Raw genomic sequence first — 25,568 nt, forward strand, 5'->3', positions numbered from 1 at the left:
ATGCACTGAAAATGGATCTGTCTTTGTTAATATTGACTATAAAAGCAATTTTTTCTTCAATTACTGAAAAAATGAACTTAACGAAGACCATGTTCCATGTTTCTGTTTGGTTAGATAGACTTATTATTTAGCAGGTCGCTTTCAACTCAATTTAATGCAAAAACAATGTAAGTAACTGGATCTAAAGTGATCTTGTCACACATAGACCCGAATTCGATTCATTTGAACAAATCGGTTCGAACGGAAGATCCGAACTAAAACCTGCAGCCTAGCTATTGATTAGTCTCACTAATCAGGCCACTAGTCCTGAGAAAAGCATTTACCTTTAAATCTCCATCTGAATGCGAAGTGTGTGTGAAAGAATGAATGAAACGAGGCGGGGCCTATTCAAGAGTTCCGACACAATAAACCACGCCCACTCGAATGACGTCAGATGCTTGGTTTGTACTAGAGACGCGCGGAACGCGAGCCGACTCACAAAAGGACGCGAGCGCGTCAGGATGGAGCCGTTTGATTAACGGAGAAAGCGTGAATATTATTGTACGATGAAACGGACGCCAGTGTTTGTGTTCAGTTGTCGAGGCTGATCAACGTTGAACATTGTCGCGTGGGAAAGGACTGGATTTAAAGGGCCAGCAGCACGCAAACGCGAACATGGACCGATGCGCCACGGTTCTGGCCCCGGATCGGGATAAACAGTATTGCGAGTTGTGTGGAAAGATGGAAAACCTCTTAAAGTGCGGTCGGTGCCGGATTTCCTTCTACTGCAGCAAGGAGCATCAGAAGCAGCATTGGAAAAAACACAAACTCACCTGCAGAGAGGCTGACAAGAGCAAGACAGTGCCACAAACTCCTCATCAGCAGGACAAAACTGATCCAGATCTGATCAACAGAACCGAAAGCTCAGAAACGGTCAGCAGCAGCACCACCAAACCCAAACCCCAAAGCCATAAACTGGCCACTGACTATATAGTCCCATGCATGAACAAACACGGCATTTGTGTAGTGGACAGCTTTCTGGGTGAAGACATGGGGCTGTCCATTCTGGAGGACGTGAAAGCTCTCCAGCAGACCGGGAAATTCACTGACGGACAGCTGGTGAGTCAGAAAAGTGACTCTACTAAGGACATCAGGGGGGATAAAATCACTTGGATCGAGGGGACGGAGCCTGGGTGCGAGAAGATCTGCTTCTTGATGAGTCGCATGGATGACCTGGTCAGGAATTGCAATGGAAAACTGGGAAACTACTCAATAAATGGAAGGACTAAAGTAAGTATCCGGGCAGTATTGTGGAGGATTTCTAAACACCGGCTCTTCAGGGTTTCATCAAGAGATGTATGAGTTACTGTCTACAATCTGCTGATTTAAAGGGATAGTACGACAAAAGAAGAAGCACATTCTGTCATCATATGTAACCCTGGACAACAAAACCAGTCATGGGTCATTTTTAACATTATGCAGAATAAATAAACTTTTCATTGGTTTATGGTTTATTAGGATGAGACAATATTTGTCTGAGATACAACTATTTGAAAATCTGGAATCTGAGGGTGCAAAAAAAAAATCTAAATATTGAGAAAATCATCTTTAAAGTTGTTAAAATAAACTCTTAGCTATGCATATTATTAATCAAAAATGTAGTTTTGATATATTTACAGTAGGGAATTTATAAAATATCTTCACGGAACATGATCTTTACTTAATATCCTAATGATTTTTGGCATAAAAGAAAATTGATCATTTTGACCCATACAGTGCATTGTTGGCTATTTCTACAAATATATCCCAGAGACTTAAAACTGGTTTTGTGCTCCAGGCTCACCTTTACACAGCCGTATGTCGCTCCAAAGTTGAATGCATTTCTTTCTCTGCTAAACACAAAATAAGATGTTTTAAATAATCAAAGTGTTTCTGTTTCCATTGACTTCCATTGTATTTATTTTTATTTTTATACATACAGTGAAAGTCAATGACATAGAATCTTAGTTACAAACATTCTTAAAAATATCTTCTTTCTTTCGTCTTCCAGAGAATACAAACTAAACTATAATGTTAACTGTACACTTTACTCCCATTTTGCTGAAATTAATGTATTGGTCAAAAGATGCATCTCCTCATTCTTTTTTATTGAGTTTTACCATTTAGAGTAACAGTAAAATCTCCAAACTACAAAATAACACAAATGGAAAAATGCTGATTATGTAGAGACAAAAAATGCAAAACTTTTCGATTTCCAGCTCTGCATGCTGTTAACGTTCTCACAACCAACTTCATGAGGTGCATCCTGGGAACTGGAGGGGTTTGACATGCATGCTTTTCCTTCCCTTTCTGCAGGCTTTCTTTAGTATGCACAATGTGTTGCTTCCTTAAAAATAAAGTCAGAATTACAGTGTTATTACATTAATATAATAACCAAAGTGATGGATGCATTTGTGGAAACACACAGTGCATATATTTTTAATCTTTTAATACATTATTCTATTAGATTTTCTGACTTTACTGTTGTTTAAAACCCATGTGACTTACTTTCTTCCATATAACACAAAAAACGTTGTATGTTTCCCATGCAATGAATGCATATTGGTTGTTATGCTTAAAAAATAACAAAAAACTTTATAGTTATTGTGAAAGCAACATGCTGAGAAGACGAAGTCATTTCCAGAGTGGCTGCATTCTTTCCTTTTTTTTCTGGCAAACTGTGATTTATTCCTTTATTTTTGGGATAGGAAAGTAATAGTTTCTGCAAAGAAAATTACAGTGAGTATCTATTTTTAGATCCTGTTTTGAGCAACAGTTTCATTTTGTTCTTTGCAAAAATGGACTGCAACAGCACACAGTAATCTAAGACAGCTCAAACACTGCAACGTCAAGGTCATGGGTTCGATTCCAGGGAATGAACTGATAAAGCGTGTATCTTGAATGCAATGCAAGTCTGTGTTAATGCCAATTATATTTGTGTTGTTATTCTCTTGATTTGATGATATAAACACAGATCTGCAAACTAAAACATTGCGTTTTCGTTTACATAATATATGTGTGTATATTTATTATGTATATATAAATACACTAATGTATATATGTAACGACAGACAAAAGAGGAGGAAGCAATTGCAGGCAATCAGATGTTGTTTATTGATAAGGAATGTCCAGAGTGTTGGCAATGGCAAGGAAGGTCTACGGTGGCGTGCGAAGAGCGGGATGGTGAAGTCAGCGGTGCAGGTGAAGGTGGTCAATGGTTAGAACCAGGAACAGACCGGAACACTGACACGCGGACGACAACACGAATCCAACCAGCACACAAACACGGAAGACGGTAATCCAGTTTGTACGTGGAGACATAAGAGAGGATCTGACAACAGAGAGAGAGCGAGGTGAGTATAAGTAGCAGAGGTATGATGACGATCAGCTGGAGCGAGACAATCAACACCCAGGTGATGACAATCAACTAAACGAACACATGGAGACAACGTAAGTACAAAAACAATAACAAAACATGACACGGAGGAAACACTGGATTTCCTACCGTGACAGTACCCTCTCCCCTAGGACGTCACCTGACGTTCCCAGCCTGCTTTACCTGTAGATTGTAATCATCTATAAGGTGGTGATCCAATATGTCCCGAGCAGGAACCCAACTCCTCTCCTCCGGACCGTAACCTTCCCAATCCACCAAGTACTGAAAACCGCGTCCCCTCCGTCTAGAGTCCAGAATACGATTAACCAAATAGGTGGTTTCCCCATTAACGAGACGAGGCGGGGGGGGAACCGGAGCAGGCGGATTAAGACGGGAAGAAATCACCGATTTAATTTTGGAGACGTGGAACACGGGATGAATCCTCCTGTACGCCGGAGGAAGGCTAAGACGCACGGTAACCGGATTAATAATCTTGGTAATAGAAAACGGGCCAATAAATTTGGGAGCAAGTTTGTTAGAAACGGACCGCATAGGAATGTTCTGGGTAGAAAGCCACACTCTTTGACCGACGACGTAACGGGGAGGCTTCGACCGGTGGCGATCGGCCTTAGCCTTGGTGCGCGACCTAGCCTGGAGCAGAGCTCTGCGAGCTCTGGTCCAGGTGCGGTGACACCTCTGGACTAATGCGTGTGCGGAGGGGACCGAAACCTCGGATTCCGTACTGACAAAATTAGGTGGTTGGTACCCTAAACTACACTTAAATGGAGACATGCCCGTAGATGACACTGGCAAAGAATTGTGTGCGTACTCCACAACTGAGAGTTGCTGACACCAGGACGAAGGATTATTGGAAACCAAACATCGCAAAACCCTCTCGACATCCTGATTGGCTCGTTCGGTTTGACCATTGCTCTGGGGATGGAACCCGGAAGAAAGACTAACAGTCGCTCCTAACAATTTACAAAACTCTCGCCAAAATTTGGACACAAATTGGGGACCCCTGTCAGAAACCACGTCTGTCGGGAGGCCATGTATGCGGAAGACGTGGTCAATGACAGCTACCGCTGTTTCCTTGGCTGAAGGTAATTTGGGCAAGGGAATAAAATGAGTCGCCTTCGAGAACCGGTCCACTACGGTTAAAATCACCGTATTGCCTTTAGAGGGCGGGAGGGCGGTGATAAAATCTAGCGAAATGTGGGACCAGGGTCTTGAAGGGACAGACAGCGGTAAGAGTAACCCATCTGGAGGTCGATTGGAAGTCTTACCAATAGCGCAAACTGAACAAGCCAAGACGAAATCGTGGACGTCACGAGCCATACCAGGCCACCAAAATCGTTGCTTGACCAGAAATCTAGTTCTACTAACCCCTGGGTGACAAGCAACACTGGAACAATGACCCCACTGGAGAACGTCTGACCGTAACCTCTCCGGCACAAACAATCGGTTCGGTGGGCAACGAGCCGGGGGCGTTACCCCTTCTAAGGCGGTCAACACCTTCGATTCGACCTCCCATCTGAGCGCGGAGATAATGATGGTCCCCGGTAAAATGGGCTCGGGAGTAGCAGTACGATCGGAACGCTCAAAAAGACGGGATAAAGCATCGGGTTTGATGTTTTTGGAACCCGGCCGGTAAGAAAGTGTAAAATCGAAACGACCGAAAAACAATGCCCACCGAGCCTGCCTGGAGTTAAGTCTTTTGGCGGTTCTAATGTATTCGAGATTCTTATGGTCTGTCCATACAATGAAAGGTACACCCGACCCTTCAAGCCAGTGACGCCATTCTTCCAGTGCAAGTTTGACTGCCAACAACTCTCGATTGCCAATGTCATAATTAACTTCTGCAGGAGATAAACGGTGAGAATAATACGCGCACGGATGCACCTTTCCGTCTGAGGATGCGCGTTGGGATAACACTGCTCCTACCCCCACCTCTGACGCGTCGACCTCCACTATGAATTGACGTGAGCGATCAGGGGTGACGAGAATGGGAGCTGAAACAAAGCAGCTTTTCAGTTTGGCAAACGCAGCCTCAGCTGCGTCTGACCACCTGAACGTCAAACTAGGGGAGGTCAAGGCGGTCAGAGGAGCGGCTAGTTGGCTGAAATTGCGAATGAAACGCCGGTAAAAATTGGCGAACCCCAGAAATCTCTGCAGGGCCTTGCGAGACTCAGGGGATGGCCAATTTACCACAGCCTTAACCTTCTCAGGATCCATGCGAACACCCTCAGTCGAAATGATGTGTCCTAGAAAAGAAACAGACTGTGCATGAAAAACGCATTTCTCCGCCTTGACAAACAATCCATTCTCTAGCAACCGCAGAAGCACTCGTCGTACGTGTTGCACGTGTTCCTGGAGAGACGAAGAAAAGATCAATATGTCATCCAGGTAAACATATATGAACAGATCGACCATGTCTCGCAACACGTCATTAACGAGTGCTTGAAAGACTGCCGGCGAGTTGGTTAGCCCGAACGGCATAACGCAGTACTCAAAATGGCCTCTAGGGGTGTTAAAGGCAGTCTTCCACTCATCCCCCTCCCTGATGCGGACCAAATGATAAGCATTACGTAAGTCCAATTTAGTGAAAACGGACGCTCCCTGCAACCTCTCAAAAGCTGAAGACATAAGCGGCAAAGGATAGGTATTCTTTACCGTTATGTTGTTCAGCCCTCGGTAGTCAATGCAAGGTCGCAAGGATCCGTCCTTCTTTCCCACAAAAAAGAACCCCGCCCCCGCTGGAGAAGAGGAAGGGCGGATAAACCCCGTTGCTAGAGAACTGGATATATATTTCTCCATGGCCGCCGTCTCTGGAACAGACAAAGAATATAACTTGCCCTTAGGCGGAGAAGTACCTGGCAATAACTCTATCGCACAGTCATAGGGACGATGAGGGGGAAGAGAATCAGCACGAGACTTACTGAACACCTCCTTCAGGTCGTGGTACTCCGCGGGCACGCTAGCCAAATCCACTGCTTCCCCCTGAAACACAGACTCAGAAACATTAACACCAGCAGACAAAAGACAAGACAAATGACATTCCTCGCTCCAGCTAACCACAGATCCAAGGCGCCAATTGATGCTGGGGTTGTGTTTCTGAAGCCAGGTGTGACCGAGAACGATGGGGGATGAAGGTGAGTCCGTAATGTAGAATGATATCTCCTCTGTATGATTGCCAGAGGTGGTGAGGGAAACAGGTAAGGTGGTCTGAGTGATGACTGGTAGTCTGTGTCCATTGAGAGCAAAGGGTGCAATGGGGTGTTTGAGGGAGGTGAGAGGAATGTTGAGCTTACTAGCGAACTGGAAGTCCATGAAATTACCCTCTGCCCCAGAATCCAACAAGGCGTGATGCTCGAGTGCGTGGGTGGACCACCGTAGACTCACCGGAAGGAGTGTCGATGTAGAAGAGGTCTTTCTGGCAGAGATCCCACCCGATAGTAGCCTCCGTCTTACTATCGGGCTTGGTCTTTTACCGGACAACGCTGGATGTGATGTTCTTGACTGCCGCAGTATAAACATAGTCCCAGGGATCTCCGCCTGATCCTCTCCTCCCGGGAGAGCCGAGCTCGCCCCACCTGCATGGGTTCAAGATCTCCCGGTGGGCTGACCGCAACATCTGAGCGCTGATACTGGGCCTCCGGTCTGTTCGTGAGAACTGCTCTCCCCCTCCGTCTGGTGGCTTGATCGAGTCGATTCTCCACTCTGATGGTTAGGTCAATCAGACTGTTGAGAGAAGTGGGGAGCTCGACGGCGCGGATCTCCTGTTGGATGCGGTCAGCCAACCCATGCAGGAAGTGATCCCACTGCGCCTCCTCGTTCCACTTACACTCCGCCGCCAGGGTGCGGAACTCAATCGAATAGTCAGAAACGGACCTTTCCCCCTGACGTAGGTCCGTGAGAAGCCAAGCCGCTTCCCTCCCGGCGGCGGAGCGGTCGAAGACCCGTCTCATCTCTTCCGAAAGTGCGTGGAACGAGGCACAGCAGCTGTCTTGGTTCTCCCACACCGCCGTCCCCCAGAGGGCAGCCCTTCCCGTAAGTAGAGATAAGACGAATGCCACCTTCATTTCCTCGGTGTAGAACGTGCGGGGCTGCAGGGCGAAGTGCAGAGAACAATGAGACAAAAAAGATCGACAGAACTCTGGCTCACCCGCATATTTCTCCGGGATGGGGAGGCGTGGATCGGGCTGGGAAATCCCCCCGGAGACGATCGGCGGTGTGGGTGGCGTGGGAGGCGCAGCGGGTGACGATTGTTGTTGTTGTTGCGTCTGGAGAACGAGCTCGGACACCTTCGTCACCATTGCTTGGAAGGCTCGACCCATCTCATCTATCGCCTTGTCTTGGCGATCCATACGACCCACAGCTCGTTGCAGAAATTCTTCGAGATGAGATGGGGAGCGATCGCCTGCTGCTTCCATGATGGTCAGATCCTACTGTAACGACAGACAAAAGAGGAGGAAGCAATTGCAGGCAATCAGATGTTGTTTATTGATAAGGAATGTCCAGAGTGTTGGCAATGGCAAGGAAGGTCTACGGTGGCGTGCGAAGAGCGGGATGGTGAAGTCAGCGGTGCAGGTGAAGGTGGTCAATGGTTAGAACCAGGAACAGACCGGAACACTGACACGCGGACGACAACACGAATCCAACCAGCACACAAACACGGAAGACGGTAATCCAGTTTGTACGTGGAGACATAAGAGAGGATCTGACAACAGAGAGAGAGCGAGGTGAGTATAAGTAGCAGAGGTATGATGACGATCAGCTGGAGCGAGACAATCAACACCCAGGTGATGACAATCAACTAAACGAACACATGGAGACAACGTAAGTACAAAAACAATAACAAAACATGACACGGAGGAAACACTGGATTTCCTACCGTGACAATATATAAATGCCTATTTTGAAAATATTTCCATGTATATATTTATATTAATATAATTTATATTATATATAAATATTTTAAATGTATAAACTCAACATATTTTTATTAAATATATATAAGACTTTTATATTGGATGTGATTAATAATTTGACAGCACTAGAAAAAAAAAGAAATACAATTAATTTAAAATTAAATTAAAACTAAATTTGTTTTATTTTAATTATTTGCCAAAGTAACAATTCTCGCTTTTGTTTATTTTAAACTGAAGTGCTAAATTAACTAAAATTAAATAAACTAAAACGTAAAAGCAAAATTTAAATTAATTAAACAACCTTAAAATAAAATGAAAGTTAACTAAATATAAAAAAATGTTTAAAAAAAAGTTAAACCTATTTTATTTTAGTTACAGTATTAGCCGAAGCAAAGTTTTTTTCAAGTCAAAATGATAAAATAATAAAAAGTTAAATAAACCAAAAACTATAAAAAATATTACTTGAAATAAAATTTATTTCAACTAAAAATAAAATAAAACATTACTTGTTTTACCTGGTTGTCAAGGCAAATTGTAAATTTTTGTTATATATATATATATATATAAATATACACACAATTTTTAATTTTAATTTAATTTACATTTTATATATATATAAAAGCTAGGCCTATATTGACATTTAAGAAATTTATTTTATTAATAAAAAGCTAATAAATATCTGAAAAACATTATGTTTGGTTAAAACATTAACTAAAATCAAAATACATAAAATAAAAATAAAATCAAAACATTTCCAAAAAAGTATAATAGTATATCAGTGATGCTTAAACAAACAAACACTGTTTGTGACATTTTAATGACAAAAATGAAGTTGTGATTGGGGTGGTCCCTTTCCAAAAGCTACACGTTTTTGGTACATATTAGCGCTTTAGAAAAGGCTCTGTCCCAATGAAAGCTTTCGTACCTTTTATTTCTGAGAGTGTAAATCCAGTGATTGACAACTTCACTATTATTCTTTCTAAGTTGTGTAAAGCAGCCAGAATAAGGAGTTAAGGCCACATCTGAGCGATTTAATTGACCTTTCTTTGACTTCTTTCTTTGCATTAAGCTGCATTTTTTAGGAAAAGGAAAATCCTTTCTGGGTTAAAATTGCACAACATGAAGGTTTCTTGTAATATTAACTATGTAATCTGTTTTATTTCTTACCATATCTTAGTGTAAGAAACAGGTCATTCTTAGCTCTGAAATCTAATTCAGACTTGCTTAACGAGATGCAAGACAACCAGTGATGTTACTGACGTTATCAGTGTAAAAAGAGCAGCTTGAACATTTATAAACACTTCTCCTTCTTGAGTTCAACAGAGGACAGAAAGTCACGGAGGTTTGAAATGGCACGGATAGAGTCTTAGATTCGACGGTAACATGTGACGTGTCTTTATGGTATGCAGCATTACAATAGCCTCTCTGTGCACTTCATAGATTGTGTGAGTGGATCTATGCACACAATGCATACTGAGAGAGTCCTGCTTTTACCAACTTTTGACCTAATTTTCTGGTTTGTGCAAAGGGGAAGTCTTTTTTCTGCATGCGGCTGCATTGAAACTTTTAGAGTTTTATATATAGAATAATTCACAACTACATGGTCATATAAAGTCGATGAAGTCCTGCTTTGGTTATTTATCTAATGCATTATGTTAAATGTCTTTTGCATGGAAAAAAAAATAGCTTACCCCATAAAAATAAAAATTTTTCACCCTTAAATCATCATTCAAGATGTAGAGGAGTTTGTTTCTTCATCAGATTTGGAGAAATGTAGCATTGCATTACATGCTCACCTATGGATCCTCTGCAGTGAATGGGTGCCGTCAGAATCAAAGTCTAATTAATTAACATCTTCAGTAGCCAAAAGATGTGTGTGTGTGTTATAGAATCGAGGATAACTATGAATCAATGGAATTGTGATGTTTTTATCATCTGTTTAGACTCTCATTCTGACGGCACCCATTCACAGCAGAGCATCCACTGATGAGACACTGATGCAATGCTACATTTCCCCAAACCTGATGAAGAAACAAACCTATCCTAATCTTGGATGACCTGAGGGTGAGCACATTTTCAGCAAATTGTCATTTTTGGCTGAACTGTTCCTTTAAGCGGCTTGCGAGGCAGAAATCCAAGATCTGGCTTGAGAGAAGAGACTTGTTTTGTTATTTTGCAGCTGTCAGATGAATAGGAAAAGAGGATGCCGGAGGTGCTGGTGTGTCATGGGAATGCCAAGCATGTTAAAGCATAATCGTTAATAACTTTCTCCTGTTAATGTAGAGCCAAAGCCCCTCTGACTTAATGTCTAGACTGCTGCTCATGTAGATCGTATCAGCCAGCCTTCAGAGATCACGTACACGTACGCTTAACACAACCAAGGCTTTCAGAGCCAAATGGCAGGCTTACATTTTTTGTCGATGCATGTGTCGGTGTCATGATCTTTTGTTCTTGCTCATGCATAAACGCATGCCTCAAAAAAAACCTTTTTTGTCTAGTGTTAGTGTGTTAATTAAATTGACAAGAATTCATTGGCTTTGAATAAACACTTGACTTGATTTGAGGAAAAATGGCATCTCAGCTCTTTCTACGCATTTGTTCTGCATTTTTCAGAAAAGCATGTAGATAATGATTATTTGAACCACTTTGTTGCACACCTGTCAAAAAAAGAGGCATGTTAATATAAAAACTTGTTTATATGTCCAGCGTAACTCCATGTCTTTCCATTTACTAAAAAACACAAATAACATCTACTTTCATTGTTTACATGCATCCAAATCTATGCAAAGCATGCTGGGAACAAAAAACTTAATGCTTCATTTTCAAAATAAAATAAAAAATAATCCTGCAGTTAAAGTAGAATTTTAAGCTTAAATTACAATATTAATTTGATGTAAGGATCAGCATTGTTATGTCGGCAGAAATCTATGTTTGCAACTTTAATGTTAATATTATTAAGCAGTTATATTTTAGTCTTTAGACTGGGTTCAGAGGCTTGAATAACAATCTTTCCTCTGATTCCAGTGGCAGATTACACTAATATTGTTCCAGCATCATGTTCTGCATGGGTTAATCACGCTTTTCTGGTGTTTGCTGTGGCTTTCTTCAACACATCCTCCTTTTCCTCCTACTTTGGAAATGGTTGTGTCCTGAGGGACTGTGTAAATCTGATGCTATCACTCTAAAATACAAACATATCCAGAGGCATTACTGCAGAAACTTCATTAAAGGGATAGGTCACCAAAAAAATTTATTTTTTAAGAATATCTTTTTTTTTTTTTTTTTTTTTCAGCGGAAGAAAGAAAGTCACTGATGACCGAATATAATAACTTTTTCATGAACTACACCTTTAATTATTTAGGTTCTTTTAAAAAAAAAAAATCTGAATTCTCCTAATATTTGTCCTAAACTTAAAATAGATAAATAGTGATGCAAATAATACGCATCAGTTTACATGCATCATTTAAAAACATAAAATGAATAAGATTACAGTTTTATACTAGGAAAGTTAATTCTACCAAATAATCTGAAAATGTATGCACCATCCCGAATGAGTTTCTCAAAGCTCTTTTTGTCAGCTTTTTTATTTATTTCTATTATGTTTACTTGATTTATTTGTGGAGTTTAATTTGAGTCAGCGAAGGTTAGCCGAGAGCGTATCGGACACAAAATAAACAGAAGCGTGAGGCTAGCCTTGCTAAACGTCTCTTATCAAACAAATATTATTGTTTCAATAATAAGGTTGTGGATATGGATGCTCTGCAGTGAATGGGTGCCGTCAGATTGAGAGTCCAAACAGCTGATTAAAACATCACAATAATAATCCACAGCACTCCAGTCCATCAGTTAACATCTGGAGAAGACAAAAGCTGTGTGTTTGTGAGAAACAAGTCCATCAAGACATGTTTAGCTAAAATATGAGCCACATATTTATTAAGAGCTGTTTTGGCTTGTAAACGGTGCTTGATTTGTGCAGATTTCTCTCCTGATTCAGACCAGACCACTTTATTTTTGTAAACTGGAGGAAGAGTTATTATGAAATTGTTTCTTTTTTTTATTATATATTTTTTAAAATCTTTAATAACTTGTTTAAACAATATGTATTATTAATTATAAAATAATTAAATAATTAAAACCATTAAGTGACCTTTATGCAGCCAATAATTTGTTGATTTAGTTTTTCATATCAACTAATAATTACTAAAAAGTCGTGACATTTGAATAATTTTATTTATTTAAAATCATTGAACTCATTAGGTGAAATTTCAACAGTTGAGAAATGTTGATTTTGTTTTTCGTATTCATGCTAATTATTAATTTAGATTTTCTTGATTTTATAATAAATCACATTAAGTGTGATTTTTTTTTTAATTCACCCAAATTAATTAGCATCCTATTTTAAAGTGTAATTTAATTATGTAATAACCATTAACTTTAAATGAATTTTTTGCATTGGAGAATTACGTTTTTCATATTCATATTTTATATATAATTTTAAGTTACCCCCACATTCTTCATACTCTTGATTACACTAATTGTGAATTTGTTGATAAAGCTTTTATTTGTTAATTATTTAAAATCATTAAAGTGCAATTCCTGCAGTTGAGAATTTGTTGATTTTGTGTTCATAATTACCCAAAATAATAATAGGTTTTAGGGCTGTGCAAAAAATCAAATGCGATTTTCATCTCATCAGTAAAGACGCTACTTTAATTATAAGTATATCTCCAGCACGTGTGTTCAGATCAGGGTTGCCAGGTTTTCACAACAAATCCTGCGCAGTTGCTTCTCAAAACTAGTCCAAAACTAATCGCGATTCCAGAAGGTTCCCAGATAAAAAAAAATTGCTTCCCGGGTGTTTTTTTGTTTTTTTTGGCATGGTTGTCTTGGTAAAATTCGCATTTTAGGGGCTAAATATCACGTTATTGGTATTGGGGTTGCTTCAAACCGTGGACATGAAAAACCACCGCAGACTTGGCAACACTGGTTCAGGTGGAGCGGCAGTTACTACACAGAGCCGTAGTCTACCGACAACTAACACAAAATCACTTTCAAAATCGACATTGAATCGCCTCCGATTTTAAAATCGATTTTGTGTAGATTGTCAGTGAATTACGGCTCTGTGTATTAAATGCCAATCAATGTTGCCAAGTCTGTGGTTGTTTTTCATGTCCGCGGGTCGAAGGGACAATAACAATAACGTGATATTTAGATCCTAAAATGCGAATTTTACCAAGGGAACCATGCCATAAAACTTATATTTTAACCCCGGAAACCAATTTTTTATCGGGGAACCTCCTGGAAACGCGATTGGGCTAGTTATGGATTAGTTTTGAGAAGCAACTGGGCAGGATTTGTTGTGAAAACCTGGCAACCATGATCTGAACGCACATGCCGGGGATATACTTCTAATTACAGGAGCGTTTTTACTGATGAGATGTGCATGAAAATCGCATTCTTCGCATCGCATTTTTTGCACAGCCCTAATAGGTTTTTGTTTGTTTATATATATATATATAAAAAAGTTATCTGCATAATTTAAAAGCCGCCGAACAAAGTGGATTTCTTGTCTTGAGGAAGCCCACACTATCTGCTCAGCTGCTCTCGTTGGTTTTGTTTTCTGGAGATTTTAGGGGAAGTGTGAGTGAAGGGCCTGAAGAGCGGAGGAAGGTGTTTTTTTGTTTAGTCATTTGGTTTTGAAGTCAAACCCCTCCAAAAACGCTCGTCTCATAACTGACCCAAGCCCACAAGAACAGCAACGCCGACCAGTAAATCCACGATTTATCACGATTGTTTCTGTTTAATCTAGTATCCTGTCCTTTTGTGCGGCAGACCTCACACTTTCTCAGCAGTGACAGATGTGTTCAGCTCATCTCCTCACGCGCCGCACGTAGCAGGATCATTAAAATACTGCTTCCTCTGGCAGCAGGCCAAGCGTCCGGGTTCAGATCAGTTCATCTCTGTCTGTGGGGCTCACACATGGAGGTGGAGGTTTGTTAGAGAGGGTTAAAGCACCAAACGTTTGACTCTCAGGAAACAATAGCCAGCAGCCATCCTCCTGGAGATTTGTCCCCGGTAGTGGACATGATATTCTAGTGATTTCTCTAAAACGTCACATGTCAGAGTTTTAAATCAGGATGTCCTGTACAGAGCACATTCAGGGCTTTTCAGAGATAACAAATAATTGGACGTTTCATCATCCATGGCAACACCCTAATAGAAATATGATCATTTTTGTAATGATCATTTAAATCTGACTAACTGTTTGTCAAAAAAATAAACATCTCAGGAAAATGTCATGGTGTTTCAAATCAAAACGTGACGTTCTGTTACAGGACGCTAGCACTGAACGCATGTTTATTACACATTTTGGGAGTCACAACAAATTAATATAGAAAAAATTATATGTAATTATATATATTATTCTTAAACTCTTGCTAATAATTACTTCCATTATTGCCCCAAAAACCGATTGATATGCAAATTAGATACAGTTTTGTATATCATGGATAAACTCGTTTATGGCCAATTTTTTTATATATATAACATAATTGAGAATCATCTTTATATAAAGTTTGGTATAGAAAACATTATGATTAAAACAAAAATTCATTTAATATAATTCTTTTTACATTTTTATTTATTTTACTTTTTAAAAGTCCTCTACAGAGCATATGGCATAACATTTGAATAAAATATAATTCTTTAAAACAATTGTTTTTCAAATTTTCTCTTATGCTCTAAACAATGTAATGACATGACAAAATACTAAATTCACAAATTCTTCCTGGTAGTCAGGAATACATATATATATATATATATATATATATATATATATATATATATATATATATGTGTGTGCAAAATAAGTAATTCTCAAAAAATAAACATCCTTTTTAAAATAAGTTTAACAATTAAAAAATTATAATACATTTAAATTGAAATGATAAATCTAATTACTATCTGTATTTTTTATTTAATTTGTGAAGGATTTAAACATTGTGGTAGTATTTACACTGACTAATCAATTTTAATTTTTATCAAATTTAATATTGATTAGAAATCATTAAAACACATTTTTTACATTGTGGTAGTATTGTTTTTATTTTAAAGCAAAAATATTATTTTTCATATTCACTCAAATTTATATTATTTTTCATCATTAAAATCATTAAACCCATATATATATATATATATATATATATATATATATATATATATATATTTATATATATTTAATTGTAGCACAAAGAATTTAACTCGAGAATTTAAAAGGTTTTTTTAGTCAGTATACCTTGTAAGCCCGAGTTAAAAAATAAAAGCTGATCAAGAAGCACTGCTGAGTCCTGTGTCTACTCAGCAAATCTGATGGCTTCTCAAGAAAAGTATTCATGGTTTTATTAATGTTCGTTTAACCGTAAATCCTTCCACACTGTACACGAGGGAAATAACAGCAAATGCTGAGGAAACTGAGACACGCTTCCAGCAGTTATATATATTTTTTCAGTTATATTTTCATATATATATATATATATATATATATATATATATATATATATATATATATATATATATATATATATATAAATAATGAAGGATTTTTTTCTCAAATAATTAGCTCTTTTTATACAGTTTTTTGTAAATAATTTCATAATCATTACACAAATTATTACATTTATGGAAGATTTTTTGTAAGGTTTTCTTACACTGTTGTATTTGTTGTACTGAGTAAAAGTTACTTTTTTTTCCAAATAAATTTTAAATTAAATTAAATTAATTAATTAATGAATACCATTTTACAATCATTAAACTACGGAAGTTCATCATCCCAAGCTTGTAACACATGATATCACAGCCTATCCTATATGACTAATAAAAATTACAAACAAATTATTATATTATTATATATCATTTTATTTCAAACGAACAAGGAAAATAAAGTGAGTTGAAACCAAGCAGCTTAAGATTTTTTTCTGTGCATTCGTCTGAAGGCGCTGCGTTGTGAATGTGCTATGTTTTTAGACCATTTAAACATGCTAACATTAAAAAAATCTGCAGTGTTTTGACTTTATTTTATTTATTGTAGATGTTAAGTGAAGCAACCTTTGCTGAAATAACCACAAGATACAGTATAAGAGCGATCACTCATCTGTCGATCATTTGCGGCAAAAACAGGACTATCTAAAATGCTTAATCTGCATTAAGAGTGTGTTTTTAAACTCAGTAAACACATAATTATTATTGCATTTCAATATGCACAGACAGGATGTGAACAACACATTTTTCTATGGGCATTGCGTTCTTATTTTGGGCTCATCTCCTTGTCTGTACATTTTATGAATTACTAATAATGCACATCCTGAGTTTGGTATTTTAAAATCAGATTAAGCATTTTAGGCTGCGTTCGTTACTATAGCAACAGTAGACTCATGATGCATTTTATAAAAAAAAAAAAAAAAAAAAATTACAAAATACAATCATTGTTAACAAAAAAAAAGAGGACCACTTTTGCTATGTCGAAATTACAAGAAAAATAAGGTCGTCATAATGAGAAAACAACATTTGTTATTTTGAGATCACGGGAAAACAAGAAAAAAAAATGTCGTGCATGGCCGTTTAAACTTATTAATTATTAAAGTTAAATAAATTGAGTTTTTTTTTTTACATTTAACTTGTAAAATATTTATACATTGCGGTAGTATTTGCAGAGTCATAAATGTATTAAATTTGTATTTATTAATAAAAAGAATGGATAAAACTGTTATTTAGGGATAAACATTTTTTGGATTACAAGTGTGGGATATAAAGCTTACATATCAAAACTAAAAGGGAAAAAAATGCATTAAAAAATGAGTGTAACTGACCATTTTGGGTGTTTTATTCACAGGCGATGGTGGCGTGTTATCCGGGGAAAGGCACTGGTTATGTGCGCCATGTGGACAACCCAAACGGCGATGGGAGATGTGTCACATGCATATATTACCTTAATAAGAATTGGGATGCCAAGGTACGCAAGTTATCTCCAAAATCAAAAGTTTTGGCTTAATGTCGCTTTTAAAACAAATCTTGCAATCTGACTTTTAATTTGAACAATGATGTTTGGTCTATATTGCACCCTATTCTGAAATATTTGATGGCCTTTTTAAAGCATGCTGATTGTCCAGCGTCTGCATACGTGCTGGTACGCCTGCATCATTTCAGCCTAATCCCATTAACCTCGCCGATTGCAATCTCCAGAGAAAACCAGGAGGAGAAATCCCAAAATAGCTCACCGAGTCACGGAAATGAGCCACGAGACTCGTTAAAAGAGAAAACGAACCATGCAATTAATGCAGTTTACTTTTTTTGTTGTTTTGTGTCTTTTTATCAACATTTCAACCACTTTTAACGTATACACAAAGTTGTTACTAGAACTTCTACCCTTAATGAAGACTGCTGCCTCCTTTGAAATGGGGGCATTCAAGACCATTTTTGGTTCATCAGATATACTCGGAGCGATAAGCTAGCAAAACAAGTTTTCATAGCAGTATATTGAAGGAGAATATTCAGAATAATATAAATCAGAATTAAGACCCGTTCACACCAAGGATGTAAACTATAAAGATACAGCTCTAAAAATCGTTCTCAATATTAAAGAAAAGCAGTGTGGACACTAATATCGTTATCGTTCTTGATGTGAACGAGCCTTAAAACTATTTAAATCTCATATGAATGACCTCAGAATCGAATGATTGTTCCCCGTTAGAATCCCTAATAGAGCTAATGGGTATTGAACTAACTTTATTCTTCAATTAAACAAGATAAATTAGGTTTATTTCCATGTCAATGCAATCGTTGCTTTGAAAACAATATTTTAGTGTTGGCCTGCTGCGTTAACAATGAGTCCAGGGAGGCCGTATTTCAATCAGTTTCTCAAGTTTAATTGGAGAAGGTTAATTTATGTGATCTTCAGTATTGTTTTAAGTTCTAGTTTTAAGTGCTCCTGTCTCTCTCTGTTGTTGTTTTTTTGTAGTGTTATAAAATATGGCTACAGTATTCCTCTGATGAAGGCTTTACAAGTCTCCCATAACAGGGATGCATCAACTCTGAATTAACAATAGATGCGAAAGAGACATGTAATCTTTAAGCAATATTGTGTTGAATCTCTAGCACTTAGTAGATTTTGAAGGTTCTCCTACTAACATATCCAGTTTTACCATGGCATGAATACTTTTTTAGAGCACAGCAGGAAAAAAAATAATACAATAGCTTCACTCCACAGCATCTTCAGTTGTGCTTCCTTGATGGTTTTGCACTGTTGTGCATACGTGAGCATTCACTATGTATCTGCATAAAGCGTGTGTTCAGCTCCCCGGAGAGAAACGTGCTGTGCGTGCAGATCGTACGTGTTAAAGGTTAATTCTCGCACCCTCAGCAGTCTGCTCCCTGCGCTCGCGTACGGCTCTTTATCCAGCATGTGGCCTTTTCCTCTCGTTCCTCTTCAGGAAGGCCGTGCTCCGCCGTCGTTTCCTATCCTAACCTCCTCCAGACCTGGCCTCTCATTGTTTGTGTCGCTCTGTTATTTCTGCTAATGGAATTTATCATTATCACTAAAAAAGCTCTAGTCACGCACTGCTGAGTCGACTGTATTGTCAGTAGTCACGTTAGTTTAATATGACTGATAAAAAGATAAAAAACTACAATTGCTTTTAAAGTAATGCATTTACAAATGAAAGTCTATGGCCCAAAACATTTAAGGGAGTTTCAATGCAAGAATGTGCAGCTTGTACTAGTTTATTGCACCGTCAGAATTAAAGTTTTATTTCCAATTTGACATTGTTTTACACAGATGACATCAGTAATTTGCTGGTAAATCTTTCCTTATGCTGTATAGTATCGCCAAATCTTAGAATCAGTGTTTTTGTAATTCAGTACATTTACTTGAGGACAGTACTTAAGTACAATTTTGAGAGATCTGTACTTTACTCAAGTATCATTTTTGGAGAGTACTCATGACTTTAGTACATTTGAGAGGCAAATATTGTATTCTTGATACAGCTACATTTCTATCCATAACCGTACGTACCCGTTACTTAAAAAAAAAAAAATCTCGGAAACCCTACATTTTTTGTTTCCCTCTCAAACGTGATTGGATTGTGCAGGTGCCACTGTTTGGGACAGCCTATCAGCAATCACCTTCAGCTTTCCAACAAAGACTTCATGACATTTGATTGAATTGAAGTACAGTACACACACTGGCGCTACTGTCACTCAAATGGGCTAAATTTTATTTTTCCTTCTTTGTATGCTGACCTAAACACAGCAGATTTACTTTAATCATTATTATTTTCTCGTCTATGCTGTGTGTATAACACGCACAGGTTCAGAGGTGTGTCAGAACATTGCTATATTGCCTTCTTTGCTGGTTTATGTTGTTGATTTGATTGGTGAGAAACAAGTAACCCTGTCTGATCTTTATATTGTGGCAGTAAAAAGGAAAACATCTGCTATTGTGACAGACTCTGCCCATCCTCTGCACAGCTCATTTGATTTACTTCCGTCTGGTAGACGATTTAAAGTTACCTCTGGCGAAAAAGGCCAAATATAAGAAGTCTTTTATCCCGACGGCCGTTGACATTTTAAATAGGAAATAGGGGAGGGGGTAATCTTAAATTGTGTGGTTGTCTGTTGTATTGTATTGTTGTTAGCTGTGTATTGATAGTTGTATATTGTTTGTTGAGCCTCTTGTCTAAAAGACAATTTTCTACCCCTGTGGGGATAGACAATAAAGCTTTTTTGAATTTTTTTTAATTGAATTGAATTGAATTGATGAAAAACAGAGAATCTCACATGTACACACAATTGTTAGCTGAATTGTCTTTTCTGATATTACACATTAATGTAAACTGAGCATTTGCTTTGATGTTCTTGAGAATGCGGTGTGTTTAACACAGTCAGGTTCAAATGTGGGAGGTTTGTCAGAGCGTGCCATTGTGCTATTGCCTTGTGGGCAAGTGAGAAAGGTTAAAAAAAGCAACATGGAAAAAAGATGAAAATGACTTGATTTCACTTTGAATTCCTTTTACATTCTCCAAGGTATTAACATTTTTCATTACTCCATATAGGACGTTACTGTACATAAATGTAAGCACTGTGGCAGTAGTAATGCAATATTTCGAAAATGTACTCTTGATAGTCAAGTACTTTTACTTAAGTAGACATCTTACTGTAATACTTTTACTTGTACTTGAGTAAAATTTAGCAAGGGGTATCTGCACTTTAACTCAAGTAATAAGCTGTGTACTCTGTCCGCCTCTGTTGTAATTTTGTTTTAATGATCTGAGCTCATGCACCTCAGTTTTGGAGTGATAAAAGCAATGTTCAATTAAAAAGGTGTGTGAGCTCTGATCAATGAGGCTTATGATTAATCAGTGGCAAATATATATATTAGGGGTGTAACGATACGCGTATTCGTATTGAACCGTTCGGTACGACGCTTTCGGTTCGGTATGCGGTACGCATTATGTATACCGAACGGTTCGTTGGAGTAATTAATTATATTTGAAAAAAAAAAAAAAGAGAGAGAAAGAAATATAATGATATGCGTTCAACAAGGTAGCCCAATAACCCAAACAACGTAACAGGCAACGCCCCTGACACTCCCGAAGAAGAAAAAAACACCATCTTATATGTTTATGTTAGGCTACTCAGCAGGCGCTCGCTCACTCAGTACGCGCTGAAGGCTCGTTGCAAAATAGCCAATGCGTTTAACAGACTAGAAATGAGAAGATCCTCCAATAACCAACAGGTCTGGTGTTTGGGTGCACTTTGGATTCCCTTTAAGCTATAATGGTGATGGCAAGAGAGTGGTGGATAAATAAACAACGGTATGTCGCATCTGCAACATGACAGGGTACACCAGCGGGATTACAAAAAAAAAAAAACAGCGGGAATATCTGGGATATATGCGTCAGTACTATCTGGGAAAAGACGAAAAAAAGGAGAAACATGCACGCAGCAAACTATCCCTGCAGCATTTAGACACTATAGCTTACAGGGAATCCAACCCAAACACCAGACCTGTTGGTTATTTTAGGATCTTATATTTCTGGTCTGTTAAATGCATTAGACATTTTGCAACGAGCCTTCAGCGCGTGCTGAGTGAGCGAGCGCCTTAGGGGCCGTTCACATATCGCTCCTAAAAACGCATGGAAAACGCTAAGCGCGTCTTTCTCCTCCTTTCCAAAGCGCTCGGGGAGAAGCGCTCATGGGGCGTCTGTCTTTGCTAAGCAACAATGACGTGCTCTCTCCATGAGACGCGGAAATTTCAGCGAAGGATAAATGGATTTGCAGCTCTAAAAATCGCTTGCAGTAGCTCTGCTACTAAATTTATTTCAAAATTGCAATCCATATACAACTATGATCAGCTGATCCTTCATCTTGGCTGAGCTCTCAACGTTGTTACGGGAAAGGATGAAGCTGATTGGTTCGTTCTTGTCACATGACCCGCGGTGCGCTTGCGGCATTCTGAAAAGTTGAGATGTTTTTACATTTTGCTGTATCTAAAACGTATCGAACCGAACCGAACCGTGACATCAGTGTATCGTATCGAACCGAACCGTGAATTTTGTGAACCGTTACACCCCTAATATATATATATATATATATATATATATATATATATATATATATATATATATATATATATATTGTATATGTGATTTGTTAAAAATATAGAATAATGAGTAGGGTTGGGTATTTTATCAATTATTTTATATATTTTGAATATATCCCTCCACTGCATACTGTAACCCCTTTTGCCTCGATCTGGAGGACATCCAGAGGTATTGCTCCAAAAAATGTCACTGACACACAAGGGTATACATCTTCCCGTCATGGCAACCTGTCGCGCTGGTCGTATTTGACCATTTGTTTGTCAGAAGTAGCAACAGTAACTAAGGGGGGCGGGGCTCGGCGAAAGGCTAGTTGACATTATAGTCTGTATTTTACATATAAACACTGTGCATGTAATCACAGTAATTCTATGTTGTGGGAATTTTCACCATGAGATTTTTAAGTAATTTAGGTTTTTGATGTTTTGTCTGATGATGAACTCATAATTGATTTCTGTGTTTTCTCGTGTCTTCAGGCAAACGGGGGAGTACTGCGGATATTTCCAGAGGGTAAAGCACAGTTTGCAGACATTGAACCTAAATTTGACCGCTTGGTTTTATTCTGGTCTGATAGACGAAACCCTCATGAGGTCCAGCCTGCATATGCAACAAGGTTATCATCATCATCATCATCATTGATGAAGCACATGACAAACACACTCTACACGTGCAATGAATTTTCTTTTTTTGGTCTAACCTGTTTTTTTATCTTATAAACTTTGTATTTCGCATTGTGTAGATATGCCATTACGGTGTGGTATTTTGATGCTGATGAGCGAGCGAAGGCTAAAGAAAAGTACCTAATAACAGGTAAGCTCATAGTTCACCCAAAAATAAAAAAGTTGTTATTTTCTGTGGAACACAAAAGAAAGATTTATGCAGTCTTTATTTAGACAGTTCATCTAAGATGTAGAAGAGTTTCAGATTTGGAGAAATGTAGCACTGCATCAGTGTCTCATCAATAGATGCTCTGCAGTGAATGGGTGCCGTCAGAATGAGAGTCCAAACAGCTGATAAAAACATCACAATAATCCACAGCACTCCAGTCCATCAGTTAACATCTTGAGAATCGAAAAGATGCATGTTTAAAAAAAAACAAGTTCATTGATAAGGTGTTTTAACTTCAGACCATTGCTTTCTCTACTGAAAAAAGGTCAACTTGTCTGAATCAGGAGAGAAATATGCACAGATCAAGCAAAGTTTATAGGCCAAAACAAATATGTTGGTGGAATTAGATGTCAGAGATAACAGGAGGTGGACTTTTTCCACTGGAGGAAGCATTATTTTTGATTACAGACTCTATTTTGGGCTGAAGCAAAAGTTTTAGGTTAAAACATCTCAATAATGGATTTCTTTCTGATCATCATGCAGCTTTTGTCTTCTCCGGATGTTAACTGATGGACTGGAGTGCTGTGGATTATTATTGTGATGTTTTTATCAACTGTTTGGACTCTCATTCTGACGGCACCCATTCACTGCAGAGCATCCATTGATGAGACACTGATGCAATGCTACATTTCTCCAAACCTGATGAAGAAACAAACCTATCCTAATCGTGGATGGCCTGAGGGTGAACACATTTTCAGCAAATATTCATTTCTCAAAACCAAACAAGCACATGTTTTGTGCAAGAAAAAATTTAAAATGTTGTCATAATCCTTTACTCTAATGTTAGCTATCTTTTCTTCTTATGGTTGTCTTTTTGGAAAGGTGCTGGTGAGAAAGGAGTGAAGGTGGAGCTAAACAAGCCGTCGGAACCAAGATAATCAAATTATCATTAATCTGGACTTTTTATTCTGCGTGGTTAAAAGAAGAGTCAGAAATGGTGACGGATGTCCGTGACGAAGCAAGAGAAAAGAGTGGAATTGATGGAGATTAAAAACTCTGCAGAAATCAACCACAGTTCCAGAGAACCAGCTAATTTTAAATATGACTCTGTTGGTTTAATTTCAGTTTTAAAAAGGTACTGTTCTCTGTATTACATTTACATTAATGCCTCTCATGTGACTGGAGTCACTGTGCCTCTGAGGAATGTTTAAAAAGCCTTTTGCTTTGTTTCTGGGACGAGTATTTTGCATTTTGACCTGATCTTAGTGAATCAAGCTGCATATGTTCTCTATGCATGTTATTTCTCATCACTGCCTCAGTTCTGATCAGATTGTCTGTTCATATTGAAATACACCCAATGCCAGCGAGGTAATGAACTTTCGGCATGTTTGCTCAGGACTGTGAGATAGCAGATGCATCATGGGAATGGTGCAAGTCCAGTATTGAACGTTATTGTCTGTCATGACCGGTATTGTCTAATTTCGACAAAATTAAAGAATGTTTGCTTTATAGATATTGTTTCTCTTTTTAAAAAAATTCTGAAACAATTATAACAATTAGAATTTAAGTTTGTGTGTGTGTGCTGTCAAAGTAAACTCATGTGCTTTAATTGAATTTGGCACTATATAAACTGATTGTCATCCCTACTATTTTATTATAAGCAAAACCATCTGCTATTTAATAATAATAATAAAAAAATACATTTATTCTAGGATACTTAGTCATTTCACATCAAATGTCAACTAAATATTTTAAACACTGAACAGCAGAATATCAAGTGGATTATTTTTTTGGAATTAGAATCATGGGGCTTTAACAAAGATTTACAAAAATAGAGATTTCACTTTTTCCTGCGTTCAAGCCACATAGGTTTTGGCAATCATTATAATTAGATTTGTTATCTTCAATTACTGCTGCACTAATTGTGATATTTGTTACACGTGTGCAGAGGAAACCTGTTTTTAGCAATTAAGTTAAAAGAGGTATAGCTACAAAAATTTAGCAACTGCGCCACTTTGTGGCCACGATGGTAATGTCAAAACTTTAACAGAGTATGTGCAGAATTCAAGTCAAATTCAAGACTTTTAAAAACCTGCAATTATGTCTATACAGAACAAAACACTATAATTTCAGATTCATGTACTCAATTAAAGAGGCTGTGACACACTTTAAAGAGTTTTTACACACTGTTAAAAGGGTAACAACAAACAGCAAGTTTAAAACACATAATGATTGGTTTGTGTTATTGGTTATGTAGGCTATAATTATAATACACGAATTAGTGGTCGATCGATATTGGATTTTGCTGATACGATATGAATGTTGTTTAATAACACAATAAAAAAGATCGTCATGGCGCTAGTAAAAAATCAATTTAATTAATATTTTGAGCCTTTTCTTCCTGTAGCCTATGGTCGCCCAGAGAAGCCCCAAGATTTTACGTTATTAAATGCCATACAGTTTATTGTGCATACAAAATAAAAATAAAAAGATATCATATCAAATGATACAATACCACAGAAACATCGTGACTTCTTTTTTTTTTTTTTTTTTTACTATTCATTTGAAACGACTCGCAGTTAATTTATAATTCTCGCAGTGCTTTTTAACTACTTTACTGTGCTCTGGATTCATTCGTTTGTGTATATCCTTGTATAAAAGAAACTGCCATATGATTAGCATGTTTGTCTTTTTAAAAGTAGGCTAATGTTTCCTAACCATTCAGCAATCGACTTCACCAGAGCTGTATGTTTTAATTCCATC

General features: G+C 37.9%; 1 protein-coding gene across 2 annotated transcripts; it reads left to right on the forward strand.

The window, feature by feature from the left end:
- Positions 1-360: 360 nt before the first annotated feature.
- On the forward strand, positions 361-24,317 carry egln1a (egl-9 family hypoxia-inducible factor 1a). Of its 2 annotated transcripts, XM_026223343.1 has the most exons (5): positions 363-1,269; positions 17,213-17,332; positions 22,454-22,590; positions 22,717-22,787; positions 23,688-24,317. In XM_026223343.1, exons 1-5 carry the CDS (start codon positions 655-657, stop codon positions 23,741-23,743), a joined length of 999 nt encoding a protein of 332 aa, XP_026079128.1. In that variant the 5' UTR covers positions 363-654; the 3' UTR covers positions 23,744-24,317. The 2 variants fall into 2 exon arrangements, with proteins under 2 accessions (XP_026079129.1, XP_026079128.1); XM_026223344.1 differs by lacking the exon at positions 17,213-17,332 and having other exon boundaries at positions 361-1,269.
- The last annotated feature ends 1,251 nt before the right edge of the window (positions 24,318-25,568 follow it).

This window comes from Carassius auratus, chromosome 38 (genome assembly GCF_003368295.1).
Source record: "Carassius auratus strain Wakin chromosome 38, ASM336829v1, whole genome shotgun sequence".
Taxonomy (NCBI): Eukaryota; Metazoa; Chordata; class Actinopteri; order Cypriniformes; family Cyprinidae; genus Carassius; species Carassius auratus.